The sequence below is a fragment of the Nothoprocta perdicaria genome, unplaced genomic scaffold (genome assembly GCF_003342845.1).
Source record: "Nothoprocta perdicaria isolate Ctin4 unplaced genomic scaffold, notPer1 scaffold_307, whole genome shotgun sequence".
Classification (NCBI taxonomy): Eukaryota; Metazoa; Chordata; class Aves; order Tinamiformes; family Tinamidae; genus Nothoprocta; species Nothoprocta perdicaria.
Window position 1 is genome coordinate 574317 of NW_020455541.1, and position 19379 is coordinate 593695.

General features: G+C 42.6%; 1 protein-coding gene across 4 annotated transcripts in view; it reads left to right on the forward strand.

The window, feature by feature from the left end:
* Nucleotides 1-18071, forward strand: part of LOC112950076 (probable bifunctional methylenetetrahydrofolate dehydrogenase/cyclohydrolase 2) — a 46808-nt gene extending 28737 nt beyond the window's left edge. The window contains exons 8-11 of one of the 4 annotated variants that reach the window (XM_026042546.1): nucleotides 10826-10915; nucleotides 15653-15773; nucleotides 16499-16651; nucleotides 16965-18071. In XM_026042546.1, coding sequence (XP_025898331.1) covers nucleotides 10826-10915; nucleotides 15653-15773; nucleotides 16499-16651; nucleotides 16965-17019 — 419 coding nt within the window. In that variant the 3' untranslated portion in view covers nucleotides 17020-18071. Of the gene's footprint in view, nucleotides 1-6343; nucleotides 7508-10825; nucleotides 10916-15652; nucleotides 15774-16498; nucleotides 16652-16964 lie in introns of those variants that run through there. The other 3 variants (XM_026042544.1, XM_026042545.1, XM_026042543.1) reach the window with 3 other exon arrangements.
* Nucleotides 18072-19379: the final 1308 nt, after the last annotated feature.

Genomic DNA, 19379 nt, shown 5'->3' on the forward strand with positions numbered 1-19379 from the left:
TGTTCATTATATATGACCTTCTGAATGTAATTTAGGTCTAAATTCAATGGCCAGGCCGTGATTCAGAGTTTCGGCAATGCGCTTATGTGTCTTGTCATGTCTGCTGTGGGTTGGTTCTCAGGATTTTACCTGGGGGGAGGGAAGATCCAAAAAAGAGGGACGAACTTAAGCTTGGATTATGCCACTGCAGTTCCATATAGCATTTCAGTGTGCATTGCCAAAGGGAAATTGTTGTTCATTAGTATCGGTGAAAGTTTCACTAAATCACTAGTAACAAAAATCCAATGTATACAGTTTTGAATGCCGAAAAGTAAATCACCCTTGCGAAATACTTGACAAAGCAGTTACAGAAGGTAACCAGCTAGTACAATTGTGTACTAAATAATTATATCCTTTTCCTCCTTGTCATTGGACTGGATTTATGTTTAAGCCTAAGTGATAATTATTTTTGCAGTTTGAGGCTAGATACTTAAATGGCTGGCATGACATAGAGCACCTGTTTGACAAAATTCAGCCTGCCAATATCTGTTCTCTCAATTCCCTCCTATGACTATAAAAAACATGTGTTGAGAGGATCAGAGTAAAGGGTAAAGCAGATATTTAACTGGCATGTTGTTGGTTAAATTTCATTAGGTTAACAATAAAATAAATTTATTAGAATAATAGAATTAATAAGGTTAGTATGGCTAACTTGACCAGGTGATCTGACTGAAAGTCTCCTGAAATAGAAATGCGCTTTTTCAGATAGGTGACAACTATTGTTTTATGTTGCCCGTTCTTAAAATCAAGACAAGGTTTTATTGCTTCAGAAATTACCTGATAATAAATTCCTACTACAGGCAAAGCAATTCAATAGCTGTCCAAAATAAATTTTGAAGTTAGGAAGTCAGTATTCTAAAATCTGCCTCTGTGGAGCTGCATCCATTGCCGCTGTAGGCGAGTGAGCTGCACGTGCTTAGCCGGAGCCAGAGAGCTTGGCCTTGGCAGCACTTGCCACAGCGAGCTGCTCTGTGTGTGTTTGCACACTCAAGGCAGCACCGTGCTTCACTGCTTTAGGCTTGACTACACGGGAAGGAGCACTAAGACTGCTACGTTTACTTAAAACTAACAAATACATTTGTACATGTCACTCCTTAATAGCTGCTGTATTATTTGGCTGCTTAGTCATGGCATCTGTAAACCTCTGTGCTTGCCAGGGTTAACCATTCATTCCAAGCAGAAATCCCATGCTGTGGGATACTGGGAAGTACCTTTAAATACTGGATTTGCCATTTTGCTTGCGTTCTCTCTCTCTTTTTTTTTTTYCCCACTATAAAGTTTTTCCATATAAAAAGTAGGAATATCTGTTTAGACTACCTCTGTCTGTATTTCCAAGATATCTRAAAGTACAAGGCAAAAGACATGGTGCATGTGGAATTCCGTTGTGAAGCCCTGAGGTCCCAAGTCTGACGCTGCTAGGATGCCTCAGAGTGAATATTCATCTCCTCATAAAAAAGCAGCACAGTGTGTTGTGTGTGCCCTAAGTTATGCAGGGAATTGGCCAAAATATATGGTCCAGAAAGGGAGCCCTTTAGCTTCTGAGAGCCACAAGAGGTAGAATGAAGTGGTCTCATCCTTAGACTACTGCCAGAGACATTTTTCAAGACTTTCAGGCAGCAAGTTTCAGTCCCAGAAAGGAAGAAAATGATTCTACAAACAGCATAATGCATGTGTGAGTGTACTTGGCCCCGTTTTATAGGACTTGTGTTGCCACAATAGTAGTGGGGGGAAAAGAAGGAAGGAGGGCTAAAAAGCACTAGGAGCATGAAATAAAGCAGCTTACAGCAGCCTGCAACCACCAAAGCTTCACAGGGTGGAGYACCATTTCCAGGAGTGACTGGTAGAGCAGGGTAGCTCCACGCCAGGGTGGCAGCCAACCTTGGAGGTGCCTCATTGCAGCGCTGCCTGCCCCTGTGCTTCCGCAGCCCGAGTGCCTGCCCAGTGCCCCTGCAAGGTGGCAGCAGCTCTGCGATCACAACTCTGCCTTGAGCTGTGCATCCAAAAAACAGCACGGAGGTTTTCTGCAGTGTGATGGCCGAGTGCGCTGGCATCATCCATGAGTGATCCTACTCCTGGTAGAAGCTGATTAGATTTCTTAGACTCATAAAGACAAGGTCATGGAGGCTTGTAAAGCAGTGAGGAAGGAGCTTCTGTGCTTTTAACTCCAATTCCTGTGCAATTCTGGCAACTTATGAGGCGCTTTCCATAGGTGACATTGGTGCATAATTGTGTCATGCTCGTCATCTTCCTGGCACACGGCAAAAACTTTGTCAAAAATAAATTTCACTATTACTAAATAAAGCTAAACTAGCAAGACCCATAAAACCACAGTGCACCAAATGTAGTGTGGTTTGTTGTAAAGAACAGGAGAGATTTTGCTACCTAGACTTCTATGAATTTGATTCTTCCCATCTGACAAAGCAGGTGGTAGAGCTGGTTGTGGCTGTCAGAGGGGTAGGCTGACTAATAGCTAACTGGTGGCAGCCAGGTTCTGCATTGAAAAGTCTAGGTACTTCTTCACAGAGGGGAGTACTTCATACAGGAGTTTAAAGAATTCATTTATCCTGGTAAGCTGGATTTATGCTACCACCACTCATTGTCCAAAAGCTTTGGCAATATCCCATTCACCTGTCTGTGCTAAGCAGCTGAATGCCAAAGTTGCTGTTCTGCATAGTTTTGTTTTGTTTTTATCCCTGAGATGCTCTGTTGGGTGAGCAAAGATTTATTTGCAGCAGCCTGTTTGAGGAAAGCTCTATGAGGATTTACATTTAGAGTATGAGGATTCCGTTTACAATGCTTTTAAATTTACCTCAATAAGAGCAGGCTGAGTAATATTATGAAACAGAAGGAACTGGGAGACATCAAGGGGWTGTTGGCTCATAGTAGCATCCTACAGTGAATAGTGGGAAAAATCACAGAGGAGCCCAGCCTGGGATATCTGCTGTGGTTGCTCCTGCAGCGCTGCATGGATGCAGAGATTCCCAGGTAGCTTTGCAGAGACTAATGATGCTGTGTGGAAACAGTGCTTAGGCAGGAATTATTCTGCATCAGTTAATGCAAATGCACAAGACTCAGAACAGCTTTCAGGTTGAGGCTTGCCCTTAGTTTGTATGATTAACCCTATTAGGTGTCTGATGTCCTTAGCTTTAAAGGAACCTAGGAATGAAGGGTGTTCGCAAAGCAGTGGATCCTGTTTTTCAAGGAAATAATCTACATTTCAATTCTTTTGAAGAATCAAAGGACAATTTTAAGGTTCTAAAGATGCTGTGAAATGGCAGCTCCTCCCCCATATTCRCCTAATTTGTATACTAGCATTTTGGTCAGCCAGAGAAATGCTTGGGATGACTAAATGTGTCTCCAGACATCCAAGTTAAAGTTAAAGACTAAGATATTTTCACTGCTGAAAAGCATAAACAAGGCCTAAAGGAGCTGATAAAGCACCATGCTATTTGCCAGCATGAGAACTGTCACACTCGAGCGCTGTCATAGGACTGTGCTTGGCCTATTACACTGCCCAAGGAAAAGAAAACACGTTCTTGAGGACCAKTTTTTTCTTTCTCTCTTGGTCCCAGACATTCGTCCTTGAAAATTACTTTCACCATATCAGTATTTACTATTATAGATGGAGATTTATTACATGGTGTTTCCCCTACTTAGATGCCTGTTGTTTATTTAAAAATCTTGGCCCTGGATGGCTTTTTGTGAATAAACTATCTGGGTGGTTGTATGCTAACTGATACAAAGTATGGCTTCCGCCATGCTGACCCACAATGATTTCCATTTAAAATGCCTGAAATATTTTTGTATGTTAATTATTATGGTTTTTACTTCAGATGTGGGTACATTTCAGTAATTACRACATTCACCTGGGAATTTGTAGTAACTATATTAACCATAAACAGCATAAACACCAATCTCAAATGGTAGGAAGTTCAAAATAGTGTAACTAATAAGAAGACAAATTATTTGGGTTTGAGAATATTAAGAATAACTGCCATGTGAGATCTTAATTCATTGTTAACATTTAAATGTAAAAAACCATCTTGTGATTTGTTTACCTTTTCATATGTCTTAGCAGTATATCTGGTGACACCAGTGAACTAAGTAATTAAAACCCTCCCAACAGTAATTACTAGCCCTCCTCAGTGAGACTTAATTTTCTCCTGCTCAGTTCAGTGAGATATGTGCTGTTAACCTCTGCGAATGCAGTTATTGGGCTCCGTTGTTGGACATGATTTGCCCTGCATTAAAAAAAATACAGAATCAATAGATTCTTCTGTGTAATACAATAATACCCAGCTTTTCAAAGTCTCATTTAGTAGTTCTGCTTGTAAAGCTTTTTATTTTTAACAGTAAAGCACCATATTCATGCAAGGTGAATATACTTAAAGCAATGACAAAAATCTTGTTTGGAAGATCCAGCTTCCTAATATTTTGGTTATTGATCACTTCTTGCGGTCAGGTATAGATTCAAATTTGTAATGATTTGTGTGGAAAAATATCTGCTTGTGCCACATTTATGCTTGTTCAGTATTTTTCTCTATGTGTATGTGTGCGCACTCTTTTAAAGCTGATRTTTTGAAAATAAAAATGCACATTGAAAGATTCAACTACATTGCAATTTTGCACCTGCCTCCCCACATCTTTTCACACACTTTGTGGCAACAAGTGGGGTGAGCTAGGAAAATGTTTCCAAGCAAATGGAAAAATCTCTCATGGTGGCATTTTATAGAAAACTTGTTAGTAACCTGGTTAGTAATGTGCCATTGAGAATAATCTTTATTGGCAAATAACTGCTCATTACATTTTGTCAGATGATGACTTCCCAGTTAGTTACATATAGTTCTTTTACAGCTAACCTGAAATTCCAGTTGATTACATTTTGCATAAGAGATACGAGTATCAAGTTATGATTTATTGCTGCATTATATTAATTCCTAGCMAAAAGAAGTTAGAGAGATGTGACCTTAATCCCCTTTTTTCAACTTTTGTCCTTTCAACTTTTTTTATTTTAATATGCCGTACATATTGATCTCTCATTTCTATTAGCAATAGTCTGACATAGTTCATTTTTCAGGCTAATTTACTTCTTAGAGTATTCCTTGGCTGGAAATTTCAGTATGATCTGTGCCTCCAGATCCAGACATACCAGTTACATAGGAAAACACCATCAGAATCAGAAGAGACTTTATGCAAAAGGCCAGAAACAAAGATTTCCCTTACCTGGGGGAGACGTTTGGCTCTGAACAAAGATGCAGTTAGCATCATCTTAGATCAAACCTGCGTGCCTCAGGGGACTTGCACTGAAAGGGCATCCCTCCATGGGCTCACGAAAGGGAAGACCCCAAAGCAGATTTGGAAATGTGTTTTTTTTTTTTTTTTTTTGTCTGAAACAAAGATTCTGCAAGGAAAAGGTAATGACTGAGTAAGATCTAGCAAGCATGCAGAGACAGCCTTCAGCGAAGGTGCTGGATACTTATGACTAAAGATCCAAAATCAGATTTTTTCACTAGAATCTCTTCTTCCTCAGATACAAGTCAAATCTTCTGCTCTTTGTCTAGACTATGAAGCAGAAAACAAGTCAGCCAGGAAAATGTGCCTTTTCCCATTGCAATTCTCCAGTTCCTGAGTATCTTAGTTAGAAGCTGCAAGCCAGGGGGAGGAAAAGAGGTGACTGTTGTGCTGTTGGGTCATTCTGGTAGTTACAGCGGTRATTACCTGCTCTCAATGCTGCTCTTCCAGAATGCCCACAGCTTTGGGGTTGTGTTTTTACTCCCTGGAAGAGATGCACTGGCTTTCCTAGTTTTCCTGGTTGCCGTGCGTGTGGTGGCGCAGTTGCCGTGTGGTGAAGCAAGTCTGTATTGCCTCCTTATGACAGGCTGCCTGTGCCTCACTGCGGCCTTTAGTGATGCCATCTGATCAGCCAGAGCAGCAGGGCCAAATCTGCCCCTTGCCAAAGCAGCCCAATGGGGTTAGCTTTGGGTCTGGCTGACCCCTGGCTGCATGAACATTAGTGCTCCTGTGAGGCATGAGAGCCTTCTGCAAGTGGATTGGGCTGTGTGTGAAACCAAGCCCCAAAACAAACCCATTGGTAACAACATTCAAATGGCAAATACTACCTTGCAGTCCCAGGCCTGATTGCATCCTGAAACTGTCGTGACTGTAATATATTTTTCTTGTCTTCTCCAGTACTTTCCAACTCCTAGTCCTTTATCCTTATGCAACATTGGGTGTAAATGGCAATTTAAGGAGAAACATATTCTGGAAATATTCTCTGTCAATACCTTTTTCTCTTCTCTCTTAGAAGTGAAGAAGAAAGCTGGCTTTATCACTCCAGTGCCAGGAGGGGTAGGACCTATGACTGTTGCAATGCTTCTGAAGAACACACTCATAGTTGCTAAAAAGCTCATTTATTAGAGCGAGCTGGCTACTTTGGAAGAAGAATCCAAGCTGTTCTATTTATTGATACACAAAACATTTATTTTTTACTACAAAGATATTTATTTCTACATTGTATTTATTTTTCCATGTGAAGTWTATTGAACCTGACAGTTTACACAATGTTAAAATACTTTGTTTTACCTTTTGCTTATTTATTGTGAGCAAAAATGAATTGGAGAATGCAGCCTTTGCAGTTATGCTRTTTTTTGTCAACTATGTGTATGAAAATGAAGAGCAAAGCGTGGTTTACAGATATACATGTGTATCTCTACAAAACGATTTGAGCTCTTTGGACCCTCGGTGTTGATTAAGCTGAATGAAAGCTAGGTTTAACATGCTAGTTTTCTTCTGAAAATATGATTTGGATTCCTCAGTCATGAAGCAATTTGGGTATAATGCGTAATTTTTAATTCCTCTTTAACAGGACTCTCAACAGCAGAAATCTTGAATCTGTAAGGAGTGAAAACCTGGAGTCTGTGTTTCAACTGCAAAGCAGTAGCGTTGACCTGAAGGCAGATGTTTGGTACACATTTTAAAACACTGGTGTAAGCTTAAACATCATGCACTAAATTCTGGCCATGAATGCATAAAAAAGTTATGCATGAATAAGGGGCTGTTATCTCAATATCCAGATTTATTGTTGACGAAATGTGTTAGTGTTCGTTGTTCCTTTCCTCTGTTGACCCAAAGCCTGTGAGTTCCTTACTGAGCAGGATTAGGATCTCTATTAATTAGAATATACTTRCAAGTACTATGGAAGTTTTATGTAACATCATAAGAGAAAAAAAGAAGAGTTGATCCAGAATGAAATGTTCGTACTGGAATTTTAAATTGTATATTCTCTTATCATCTCAGCCCACATTAAGGGTTCTTAGTTCTTGTTGCAAAACTGGGTTTTGCAATTCCTTTGCCTCGTTATTCTGCTGCTTACAGAGGACTGTGGGGATAAGGAGATGCCTGCCCTGAAAAGAAAATAAAACCTGGAAAAAGGGGTGATCACTGACTTATTTTTTTGCTTCCCCTCCCCTTTTTTTTTTCCACCTAAGCATTTAATTCCAAAGGTGGACCTAGGGTCTTAGTGCAATATAGAAGTTGCATTAGAGTTACTGGTCAAAATCCAGTTTTGTTGATAGTGTATGAACTGTCAACATGAGGAGCCTGCTGCAGTTCCCTGTGAAGGTAGTGGGGGGTGAGCCTGGGTCTTACTTTCAATTTTTATCTCATTTGGGATAATCTTGATTTACTTKAACAAAAGACTTTGGTTTTTGCCATCAGATTATAGATTGCCTGAAAGAAAGAGAAATGAAGTATGTCTAAATGCTTCCATTCAACAAGAAAAAAAAGAAGTGCTTGCTATAATAAAAAGATGGAGCATTGCCTCTGTACTGGTTGTTCTACTGGTGGTCTTTCTTAGACTTTCCTTAATGCAGATTTTGCAAAAGGAATTGACAGAATCATTTCTAAATATGTGGGCCCAGTCTTGCAGGGGCTTGCTGATCTGTTTAAGCAGTACTATAGATGTTAGCAGGATCAAAGTGTATGAAAGTAACACACTAAATGGTCAAGCCAGTGTTGACTAAGGAGGAATAAAACTCGATCACTATTACGCTCATGTTTTAGAAATGTGTTAATACGGTGGGATTTTTTATTGCTCTKCTAGGAGCTGAGTGATGAACCCTGAGTATTAGTCAACGATTACCTTTTTTTTCCCATCAATTTACACTGCTGCCCTATAGTCGTGATCATTTTGCTTTATTTAACAAAAATATTCTTTACATTTTTGGCAGAAATAGCCATTTCTGCCATTTTGCTTATGTCACTTGAACGAGTTGATCTCCTGCACATCCTCCAACGAGTTTACTGCGCGTCTTCAGCTCTTCTCTTTTCTCCCTCCCGGCTAAGAGGTGGTGGGATGGAGGCTCCGCGCAGCCGCGGGGTGAGTTCAGAGCTGCTGCATGGCACCGGCTGAACGTGCCCTTGGCTCCTCGTGGCACGAGGAGGGAAGAGCCCGTGGGCAGCCTGAGCCGCCCGCTCGGAGCGGCAGCCCCAGAGCTCTCATCCAGGCAGGAATGCCCTGTGGCAGCCGGCACAGCCTCCCCCACCGAACTCCTGCCGCACCCAGCCCTGTTGCCCAATGGTGAAGCCTCCTCTCGGACTCAAGTAGGATTAGGTTCCCATTGTGCGTTTATGAGTGTTGAAAGCAGGGCTCCTGTGAGGTACTCCCTCGTGGGACTGGTAGCAGAGGTTGTGCGAGCAGGCATGAGGACAGAAGCTGCACACGAGCAGGGTGCTGCTGGCAGGCTGTGACTCGGGCTACCGAAGGAAGAGCAAAGCCTCCTGGAATGCGGTCCATGAACAGGAGAGCACTTAATTAAAGCGTGCCTAACTAGCTTGTGTTTTTTTCCTGRACCTGTGAAGTGGTTAGATCACTGAGGAGAGCAGAGCACAGAGGGATACACTGAGCTAGCCACTTTGCAGAGCATCTATCAGAAGATTTTGTTTAAAAAAATAAATACGTTATGAAGTGCTTTTACAGCCTGGAGCTCACAGTTGAAAAGTGAAGGTTGTTAGTGGGGTGAAATTACTAACTTGGCACTTGGCTTGGTTGAGAATGAGAAATGCTGGGGCTGTTTCTGTATTTGTGTGTTACTGAACTGAGCCTTTCTGCTGTGCCCTGGTGTATCTGGCTACCTCAGCACCCCATGGAGGGATGATTCCACTTGTTCTGAGCCGCCTGTGACCAAAAGTTAGACAGCGTTTGGGACCGTGAGARGTCATTTATTATTAAATAAGTAATACGCATAGTATATTTTATAGCTGCAAATAAAATTTATATGGTTGTTTTAATTATGCATTCCAGTGACAGCAGTAATGAAGGTATCCCTTAACATAGGATACCTTCAGGAAAACACAGAGGTTTTCGTGCAGCTGCGGGCTGAGTTCAGAGCTGATGGATGGCACCCGGGTGAACGCGCCATTTCTTTCAGTGGTTTTTCAGCCAGCATTCCCTCTTGGTGCCCATGCTTTGCCACCCCTCAGCTTCTGCTCTGCACAACCCCACAGAGCCCCAGCCAGCAATATGAGGCCTCGCACCGAGGCCTTGTTTCAGATGTGCTGCGCATGGCAGATGTGAACGAGAAGTGGTTAGCACGGCCCTCGGGCTCCCCAGAGCCCGGGATCAAAGGCCTCTTGCTGGCAGTCACTGATGGAGAACGTCACCCATTATCTGGKTGTCTCATCACTTCTTAATCTTGGCACTAGCTGTTCTTGCAGCTGCCCTTCTGGATGGCAGGGATCTGAAGTACAGGGAGCACCAGGGAAGGAACCTGAGCGAAACAGGACCCTCGACTCCAGTTTGAATGCTGATAGTCCTTCTCGAAGTACCTTTAGAGGTGCACTGACCAGGGAAAGATRGATCACATTCATTGCAATGCATTACTTTGGGTTTTGCCAACTTCTGTTTTGCTGTTTTCTGTAGATCTGCTCTGGCAGATACCAGGTCTGTCCTTAAAACTGTATCTTTGCATGCACGATTATGCCCACAGGTAATAGGAAACCAGGGTTTCAAAAGAAAACCTGATCCCATTGCTAGATAATAGCAGTTTCCTAAATAAATGTGTGGTTGCCTCGGGGCTTGAGGTTGTTGCCAGATGCACCTTTTTTTGATTGGTGAGAACAGGAGATGACGCTTCATGGTATATAAGAGCAAGAGAAAACAGAGGAGCACAGATAAGCACAGCAAGCCAGTCACCTGGAAAGAAGAGTTGAGAAGGTGTTGAAGCAGCTGCTTGCAATGGCATTTGGAATGCTAATCTATATTTTGCTGAAAGGTAAGTCTGGAGGAGATTTTTCCGTGTCATAAATTACAAGACTTTGTTGAGCAGCACTTCACTCCTTAGAAAAACCAGGGGAGGGGGTGGGAAAAAAAGCCATAATTAAATTATGAAGCTGGATTATTTAAGTAATTTTAAGCCTGGATGAGTTTTTAACTGATGGGTATAATTTAGATTCTTTTAAAGGAAACTACTTTGACCAGTAAGTAGGTGTAATGTTGTCTGTGATACATTACAGGTACCTGTACCATAAATTGAGTAAGGTAGTAGAGTTGAGAACAGGATGGATATATGTTTTGGAACTCAGCAAAGGGCAGTTTGTTTCTCCACAATTGTAATTATGCTCTGACAAAAGGAGGTTAGAGGTGAGAGCACTGCAGAAAGAACTGTTTTTGTTTTGCTGCATTACATCAGAATTGTGTTAAGTGGGTACATGTTTTCTGGGTGAAATGAACCTTGAATAGACATGCTGAGTTTTTTTGTTACAGTAAACATCTATTTGCATTGTACAGCAATGGGGGCACTGAGTGAAGAGTCAGCTATTACCGTTTCATCCCTCAGTGCAGAATTATGGAATAGCTGGACAAAAAACAACACTGAAGGTACTTCTTTTTTTGTTATATCTGTCTATATTGAATACTGAATAAAGTGATAGATGTTTTTCTCTGATGACTGCCATAATACCTCTGTCATGTAGACAGTGTTGAATTGCAGTTGTTCTGTTTTTCTGAGATGAGCTGCTCTTTTTTCGTGGAGCCCTGAAAATCTCTCTGATGGCATGGCTGTCAGAAAGCTGGAGTACGCTCAGCGCTTACCTGGTCATAACTGGAAAAAAAGTATTTTAGGGCTCCTTGGGATAAATCCTCTGCACTTTTGATAGTCATTCTTGCTACTCCTAACTCATGCTTGGTTTCTGACTGTTAGCTCATCTTAGTCTGAATCTTTCCGCGTTCAAGTGAGAACGCAGCACATCAACTTGAAATGATGTCTCTCCTTGCTGTTATTCCGAAGCTTCTTCATTTGCTCCAGTTTTGCTTTCGGCTATCACAACTTCCATAGCTCTTCTCAGCATGCTAGCTTTCTCTTTTCTTTCTTTCTCTTTCCTGACTGAAATGTGAACTCAAGCTCTTTACCTGCCAAGCAGCGAGGCCGCAGCGCCGTGTTTATCCTGCAAGCTGCATTCTTGATGTTACTTGAGGTGCTAGTGATGTCATTACTTTCTGGAGAACAGTGCAATCTGCAGCTGAGGTTTTGGCAGGTCAGTAAAGGAGGAAAGGATTTTAACCCTGATACTTATTAACCTCTTTGTACTTTTGAAAGAATATAAACATGCATACAAATCATCTTCTCTTAATTGTAAGTCATCTCAGGATGTCTTACAAGCTTTTTTAGTAGATACATAAGCTTTTTTTCCCCCTCATAATTCAAAACAAGGCAAACTACTGTTCTCCTTTTTTCTGTCTGTAGTTTGTCATAGTTATATAGTGTTACAGAGTGATATATATATGTATAATATAAATATTTACACTTACATATGTGCATATATGTTTTAAGTAAAAGATCATTGTCATTTCTCAGTGCAGGCATTTCAATTATTAGTACAAGATTTGTGGTTTGACTTAGTGTATTTATCTGTGACGTGGTTCTTCTGAAGTTACATGTGGAGCAAATAGCGATATAACCAAGTAGAAATACATCTAGTGACTTCTGAAGTAGCCTGTTTGTGCTGTATTTAGAAAGTGTGAGTTACACATCATATTGTAATGAGACAGACATTTCATTAGGAATAAAAAATGCTTTAAAAAGTCATCAAAGAAAATGGCAGTGTCACTATGATCTGTTAMTGTAGCTTCTGTTTTTTTACCAGCGAGGTGCATAAGTTGTAATTTGTTATCAAATTTCAGGAATAAAGGATTCTAAACAAATTAATTTGCAAGTAAATATCACTGGAGGAACTGGTAGTTTTTTGTGGAATTGTAAGTTCCTTGGGGTCTGAGGTGCAGCTGGTGGAAAACCGTTGATTTCTGATCAGTGAGCAGTAAATCCATTCACCTCCCATGTACTGAATCATTTTCTCTTCCCTTTCTGTATCTGTTGTACAGGCTTTGCTTGCAGTCAGTGCTGAGGTGGGGTAATGCTGGGCTGTGKGGTCAGCTGGGGCATTGGTATGGACAGGGTGTCTGGCAGGGGCTGAGGAGGCGCAGATCAAGGACCTGGGGCATCCTTCCTGCCAAAAAGAAGGCAGAATTCCTGTTAAAGGGGCTGTGTTTGCAGGGCAGTGGTCAGGCAGGAGTTGGGAATGCTGAGAAGGGGTCAGTTTTACTGCAGAAAAATGTGATCCATTCAGTGCCCTGAACTCCTTTCTCCATGTGGCCTGTAGAGACAATCCTGAACTGGGGCTGACCCATTGCCTCTCCTTTCCGTCTCTCCCGTTCCCCCAGCACAGACCATGCTTGAACGCTGAGCCGTCCCTCACTTGCTGGGTCACTCTTTCTGTCACTGGTCCCTCAGTTTTAGCGTGCCCAGGTTTTCAGGTGCCTGTCGCTTTGATCTCGTGTCAGATCTTGCCAGGTGTATCTGCTTCAGTGACTCAGTTGCAGGCGACTGTCAGGTGCTTACACAGCATGCTTTTTTCCCCTCACATGACTTGAAAGGGCACATGAATGTGTTTATTCAAAGCTTATTTAGTATCTAGGTGGATAATGTGATACAATTAGCATGTTTTGGAASGGTATAGGTGGAAAAACGTTGTTTTCAAGACTCTCCTTCTTTTCAAGACAATTATTTCTACTTATGCAGGGTCACAATACTTAGTACCTAAAATTTTACTGCACGTTCATTTTAGACCTGACCTTGCAGCCCACACTGCCCATTCTGGATGATGAAAAAGGAATGTATCGTTCAGTTGTGACCTGCAAGGCAAAGTGTTTGTCCCAAGGCTTTCTAGGCCGGCTTCTGGTCTAGGCTGACCTTGGTTTCAGATGGCAATATTAATTTTGATTATGCTCAGGACAACAAGTCTTGCATGCCTATGCAGAGCAAATTTTACTCTCACAGTAGGTAGGTGAAATGCTGCCATCTCTCGGTAGAAGTGGAGTAAATCAAAACTAAGGCAGAAAGGATATTTAGGCAGCATGAATACATTTGCCTGAGTCCTGGATAGGGGTTGTTGGGGAGCCCGTGCCTTCTGACATGTAAATTTGTACATTCTTTGCTTATTTTTCTCTTTCGTCAGTGAAGTGCTCAGTCAGTCCTCCAATAGAACTCTCCTCAGGGCCCGGCATAAGAGTGGCAGGAAATACACAGTGAAAGGTTATGGTTAACGCTCGTGTTTTGATGTTGTGTAGTTCAGTGTTTGGCCTTCATTGAGCTAGAATTGTGAGGCTGATCCTTTGGTRCATGAGTGTTTGAAGAGAGGCACAGCGAAGCTTAAACGTACCAAGCTGGTGTCTGCAGAGCTGTCTCCTCAGCTTGCCTGCAGTGTTCCTGAGGCAGCCAGAAGATGCCAGGCCTGGATGCTAGAGCCTGCTCACGTGTATTTCTGCCTCCTTTCTGTGCCACAGGTGTGATGCAAAGCTAAAAAGCCCTGCATTGGCCCGGCACAGCCTTAGGGCAGAGACACGGCGCCTGTTTCAGCATATGGGGCCTCAGTCTCAGCACATCCTCCAGTCTATCTGGCTTGCCACTTGACTAGTATACCAAAAACTGCTGCTGCACTATTGAGCCAAGACTTTTTAAATTAATGCATCGTTTTCTACCTCAATAGCCTTTGCTGTAAAAGAGAAGTCCACATACGATTTGCAGGAAGAAGACTAGAATTGTTTCTTGTTCTCTGTATGTCCGTTCGTGAGTTGGGGTGTCATTTATTTCTCAGCACACTGTTTTCAAAGTAATGTTGCGTGATCAGGATAGCAGTGATAACCTTGAATCTCTTACATGTCCAAACCATTTGATTCACAACTGGACCTGTGACATACCCTGAAATGCAGTCGTATGGTAAATAGAGTAGCTGTTTACCATCACTTGTCACATCTTTAAAGCAGCTTGCATATAGGAAGAAGAAAATCTTGCCTAATTGAATACCCAAGGGGAATTCCTGCCATGAAATGACTGCAACTGGAATTTGGTCTGTAAACTGGGCAATTGCTATCGTTATTCCTGGGAAATGCTAAATGGGGTCTTGAGTTGACCACAGCAGGCCAGAGCAGCCTGAGGTTTACGTCATTCCATCGGCATAGTATCTCCCAGCTTTGATTCAGTGTTTACTCAGAAAGGAAGGCCTCTGCTCCCTGCAGCGCTGTTTAGTCACTCCGAGCAGATATTGTCACCTTCCTGCCAGATGCTGCTTTTCTCATGGTCATAACTGAAAGCTGAAGTKGACGTATGCTCAGTTAAGACATCACTAAATCAAGCTCCTGGAATAGTAAGACATTGCTTGGACACCCCACCCCGTTAGTGACGGCTCTAATTGGGGAGAGAGACCAGTTCAAACAGATCCTCCTTTGACTGTGCAGCTTTTGAGCTTTCTCTTGGCTCGCCCCACGCCTGCTCCCGTGACACATGGATGCTGCGCTCGGCGCTTCTTCCGCACCCCAGGGTACATCACTGCTGGATGCTCTGCTCTATCTGCTCTAGGTAACACTGATGTCAGGTCCCAAAGAACACTTTTCATTTGGGCTTTTGTGATTGGGAATAAGCCAGTCATTTTCTGTGCTTTCAAAGCAGCACTTGCTTACTAACCTAAATGCATAGGACTTTTGTCCAGTTTTAGAAACTGAATAGTCACAGAGTTGCTTGCTCCCAGATGGAGAGACCATTTGAGGAATCCTGGGTGCTGACATTAGGCAGTGCAGACCGGATAAAGAGAGCAATTTCATCATTCAGAGCTCAGCTGTAGCTGCAGAGCTGAGGGACAGGAATAATAGAAATGCAGTAGTCTTTTGTCCCTTGACGGGGAAAAGGCAAAAGGAATTAATCCATCATTTGAATTCAGCTTGGGAAACACACTGAGATTTGTTCAAAACTATCATTGCATCCCAAAGGCCTGATGTTCCTGGGGATTGATGTTCTAATGGTTTGCAGGTTGCATAATGCTGGTCTTACRATGGGCTCGATCTTACCTGATCTTTCTTATACACACGGCTCAGAAGGAAGTACTTAAAGTTTGTCAATTTTTTTCTCTAAACCATGTCTGAACTGATTTACAAGACATATCAYAGTAAACCTATGTGTTAAGTGTCTTTCTGCAGTAAATGTCTGTCCATCTTAAATTGTGAAAGTATTTTCAGATGATTTGACTTTTCCCAAAGATAACATAGCTTTTCCTTTCCCTTTTGCAGTAGACCACACAGAGCAGCCRAGGCTCTTGAAGCTTATGCAAGCCTGTCTTGAGGAGCACCACAGCTATTGTATTAATGGGCTCTGTGCTTTTCACAGTGAACTGAGGAAACCCATATGCAAGTAAAGAACACTATTTATAAATACCCTTCTTGGAGAAGTAGTTTCTTTGTCTGTAATGTATTATTAATGTCATGCGACTAGTTTTTAGCAGAGCACAACTTTTAAGTGCCAGTGAAGCACTTGAAGGCTTGACGTTTGGCCCATGCTTAAATGCTGTGCTGACTGCTGATTCGAGACTGGTGCCATGCCACTGTAATACCAGGGAAAGGAGACTGAAAATACACAGCTTTCTAAATCTTCCTAAAGGATGKCTTGACAACATCTCAAGTCATGCTAGAGTCAAAGGATTAGATTTTCACAGGGAGTAGGGGAGGGGTCAGTAATTCCAAAGAAAGCAGTTGCAATTCCCATACCAAGCCTGAACCTTGCTTTATAGATAAGAGTTTTCTAGGTCCATATTGGGCAGCTTTGGCCATGGCAGATGCTGCAGCAACTAAAGATCAGCAGAGCCCAGGGCCCTTTGTCCACACCCACTTGGATGAGGGTGTGTTTAGACTGTGTTTGCTGCTGTGACTACTGTGCTTGAGCTAGCTCTAAACTAGATGGACTGGGACAACTGGTAGTCTTGGTGGAGTTAAGAGGTTCTGACTGAGCACTAAGTCGAGCCTTCCCTTCTTGAGACTGGCTCTGAATTGTTAAAACCTGATCAAATCCAAAATGTATTTCTGGAATATAAAGCAAAAGAAGTTCCGTATAATTTAGTTTGGTGTATATTTGTTTTGTAGGTGCCTTGCAGGTTATAATGGAGAGAGGTGTGAACATCTAACACTGAATTCCTATGCGCATAATTCTTATGAGCGCTACATTGCTGTGGGAATTGGTATAGGAATACTGACCAGTGGGATACTTGCTATCATCTACTGCTACGTAAGAAAGAGGTATGGAAGATAGATAACCTCTTTAGTACTTTGATCTGAGTTTTGTGGGGGAGGAAAGCTGTGCAGAATTTTATCAGGGAACTGAGAGTGTGTTGTTGCCTCTGTTACTCATTCGTTGTGTGATCTTAAACTTTGCTGATACTCAGATTCCCTGACTTTCATTTTCAGACAAACAGGTAAAATTGTGCCACCTGCCCAAGGCACGAGTTTCATTKAGGCTGCTTAAATGAGTTGGACAATTGGATTTAGTCTGTTCAGACTACTGTGGTTTTAGAGSTTCTTGATTAAAATCTTGTCACATTCTCCGTTTCAGATGCAGAAAGCTGAAATCACCTTACAAAGTTTGCATGGGTGAGACCGCGCTGTGAAGGCCTGGAACTGGGACACTTACCAGCTTGTCTGTAAACTAGGGAAGGTTCTGACTTGGGAGGCCGTCCCGTGCCGTCTCGCAGGCATTCCCGCCTCGCTGCTGAGGGGAGGGAAAGGGAATGGCACAGCAAGGGCACAAAGGAACTCCTGCAGAGCTGATGGGCTCCGTTCACTTTGAAGAAAGATTCCCTCTCTTTAGTAATGCTGCATGAGCAGCTCATAGCAGCTAAAGATGCTTGCAGCCTTCTCAACACTCTCCTGTGGTACACGTTTGCTGAGGGAAGGACTGATTTTTTAGCTGCTTTCAGCCATTTCAAGCCCTAGCAGAGTGTGGTGGCCTGGTCTTCCTCCCTCTTTCCCTTTATTTTTCCCTCTGGCGGAAAAGCACAACCTGTCTCACAATGGAATTGTTCTTTGAATGTCACATGCTGACAAGGAGCCACCTGGGTTCATCTTTCACAAGCTCTGCTGCATGTGGGCTGRTATCAACAGGCCTCTTCCCACGCTGCAGGTATCTCCAGTGGGYTAAGCAGAGCACAGGCTTTTCACTGCCATTCGGACAAAATTATAAGACATCTAAGGCTGAGAAAAATGTATCGTCCTCAGAGACTTGTGTAAAAGTAAGAATAAAACTTAAACCATTTCTGGAAAATCACATTATGAGATCTCAGGGCATTACATGTTCTTTGAATTTTGACAAGCAAAGTGCTTGGATATCTTCACCGAAATGGATACGGAGTGTACTCGCAGACAAAGAACTTTACTCTTCCTTTGCATCAAATAGCAACTCATCAGAGTCTCAAGACCTTCAGGCAAATCATTGCTGTCCTGGACCATGATTTCAGACTAAGACTCCAGTTGCTGAGGGAGCTGAAATGTTGTTGTAGAACTTCCAAGATGGTTCTGTCCAGGAAACAAACTCCTTCAGCTCTGTTTTCACAGTATGTGCACAATATCACCACTGAAATAAGAAAGAAATGACCATAAGGATTTTGTTCTACCTGGGYCTGACAGATTGCTTGGTACATATTTAAGGTATTTTGGGTGTTTGTTTGTTTTCATCTATGGAGAAACCAAATCCAAACACTTACTATTCTAAGAGAAAGGAAGCAAATTGGTTCTGAAGACTGTGGCACTAACTGTGACTTGTGGGCATTTGGAGTATTTGCCAGGCTTGTGCGACTGGCTCCGAGAGATTTTCATTTCAGATACTGCATATTATAGACACATACCTGCTTTGCTTAGTCATCTGCAAGAAAGCAGCAGTTGGGTACCTCAGAAATCTGTGGAATTTTCAGGGCTGATGTCGGCTTCTGAGTTGAGGTGCTTTGCTGTAAAATTGAGCTTGTTTGTTGTGTGTCATTTGTTTAGAGACATGTGTATTTATGGGCCTGCTGTGGTCCTGGTGAAATGTGCGTGAATGACGGCGTTGCTGGCAGGGGAAACGAGTATTTAGCACTTCTGTGATCWGGTGCACTTGGCTTTTCACACAGGGGCATCCTGCTCAGTAGTCGAGCTGTCTCAGCTCTGGGTTGATACCAATAAATAATGACATGTCTAGTGTTGTGTGGTTGGACTCCCTGTGCAACAGGCAGGAGCCAGCGGCAAGTGTGTGCACTGAAAGGAGTGWTGGTGAGGAGCTGGGTGGAAACACACACCAGTACTTCCCTCTGTGCATTGACACAAGTATTTTGCAAGATGCCTTGAATTCATTTCCCAGCTCTCAGCCTATTTGCTTTTTTCAGTCTTAAGATAACTCTTCAAGTCCATCCGTTTGTTCCTTTCTGTTCTTCTGACCTACTCTTTGTATTTACTGAAATACTGCTCTTGCTATTTTTTAGGTCGTTGTGCTGGTGTATTCTGTTACAGATAGTGTAGTGAGAGTACAGTTAGACTCTTAATTAAAACACACACTCAGCGACCACACAGAGCTCACGCACACTTGACAGAGGTTGCACTGAACCACCTGTTGAAAATGTGCCTGTAGTCAGGAGAACTCCGGAGGGAGRTTGTCCCCCTGCATCCTCTACAGCTAGATAGACCAAATGAGAGAAAGCCACAAAGCTTTTGGCATTTGACAGTGCACGTGTAGAAGATGAAAATGGAAGAATGACAGGAAGAAGAGAAAGGAGGTCTTTGCTTTATTTTCCTGTTTTTCCAAGACATATTGAGGTTTCACAAATGGGTTCGGGTGCTAACGCTGGCTGCGTGAGCAGGCTGCCATCTCCATAGGCACCCAGGACTGGTGGCACCAGCACAGATGACTGCTTTCTCTGTCACTTCCCAGCGTGTTTACAGGCRGTAGCCTGTGTGAGAGAAGAGTGTTATCATTGCTGTTTTAAGGGATTTCATCAGGCCA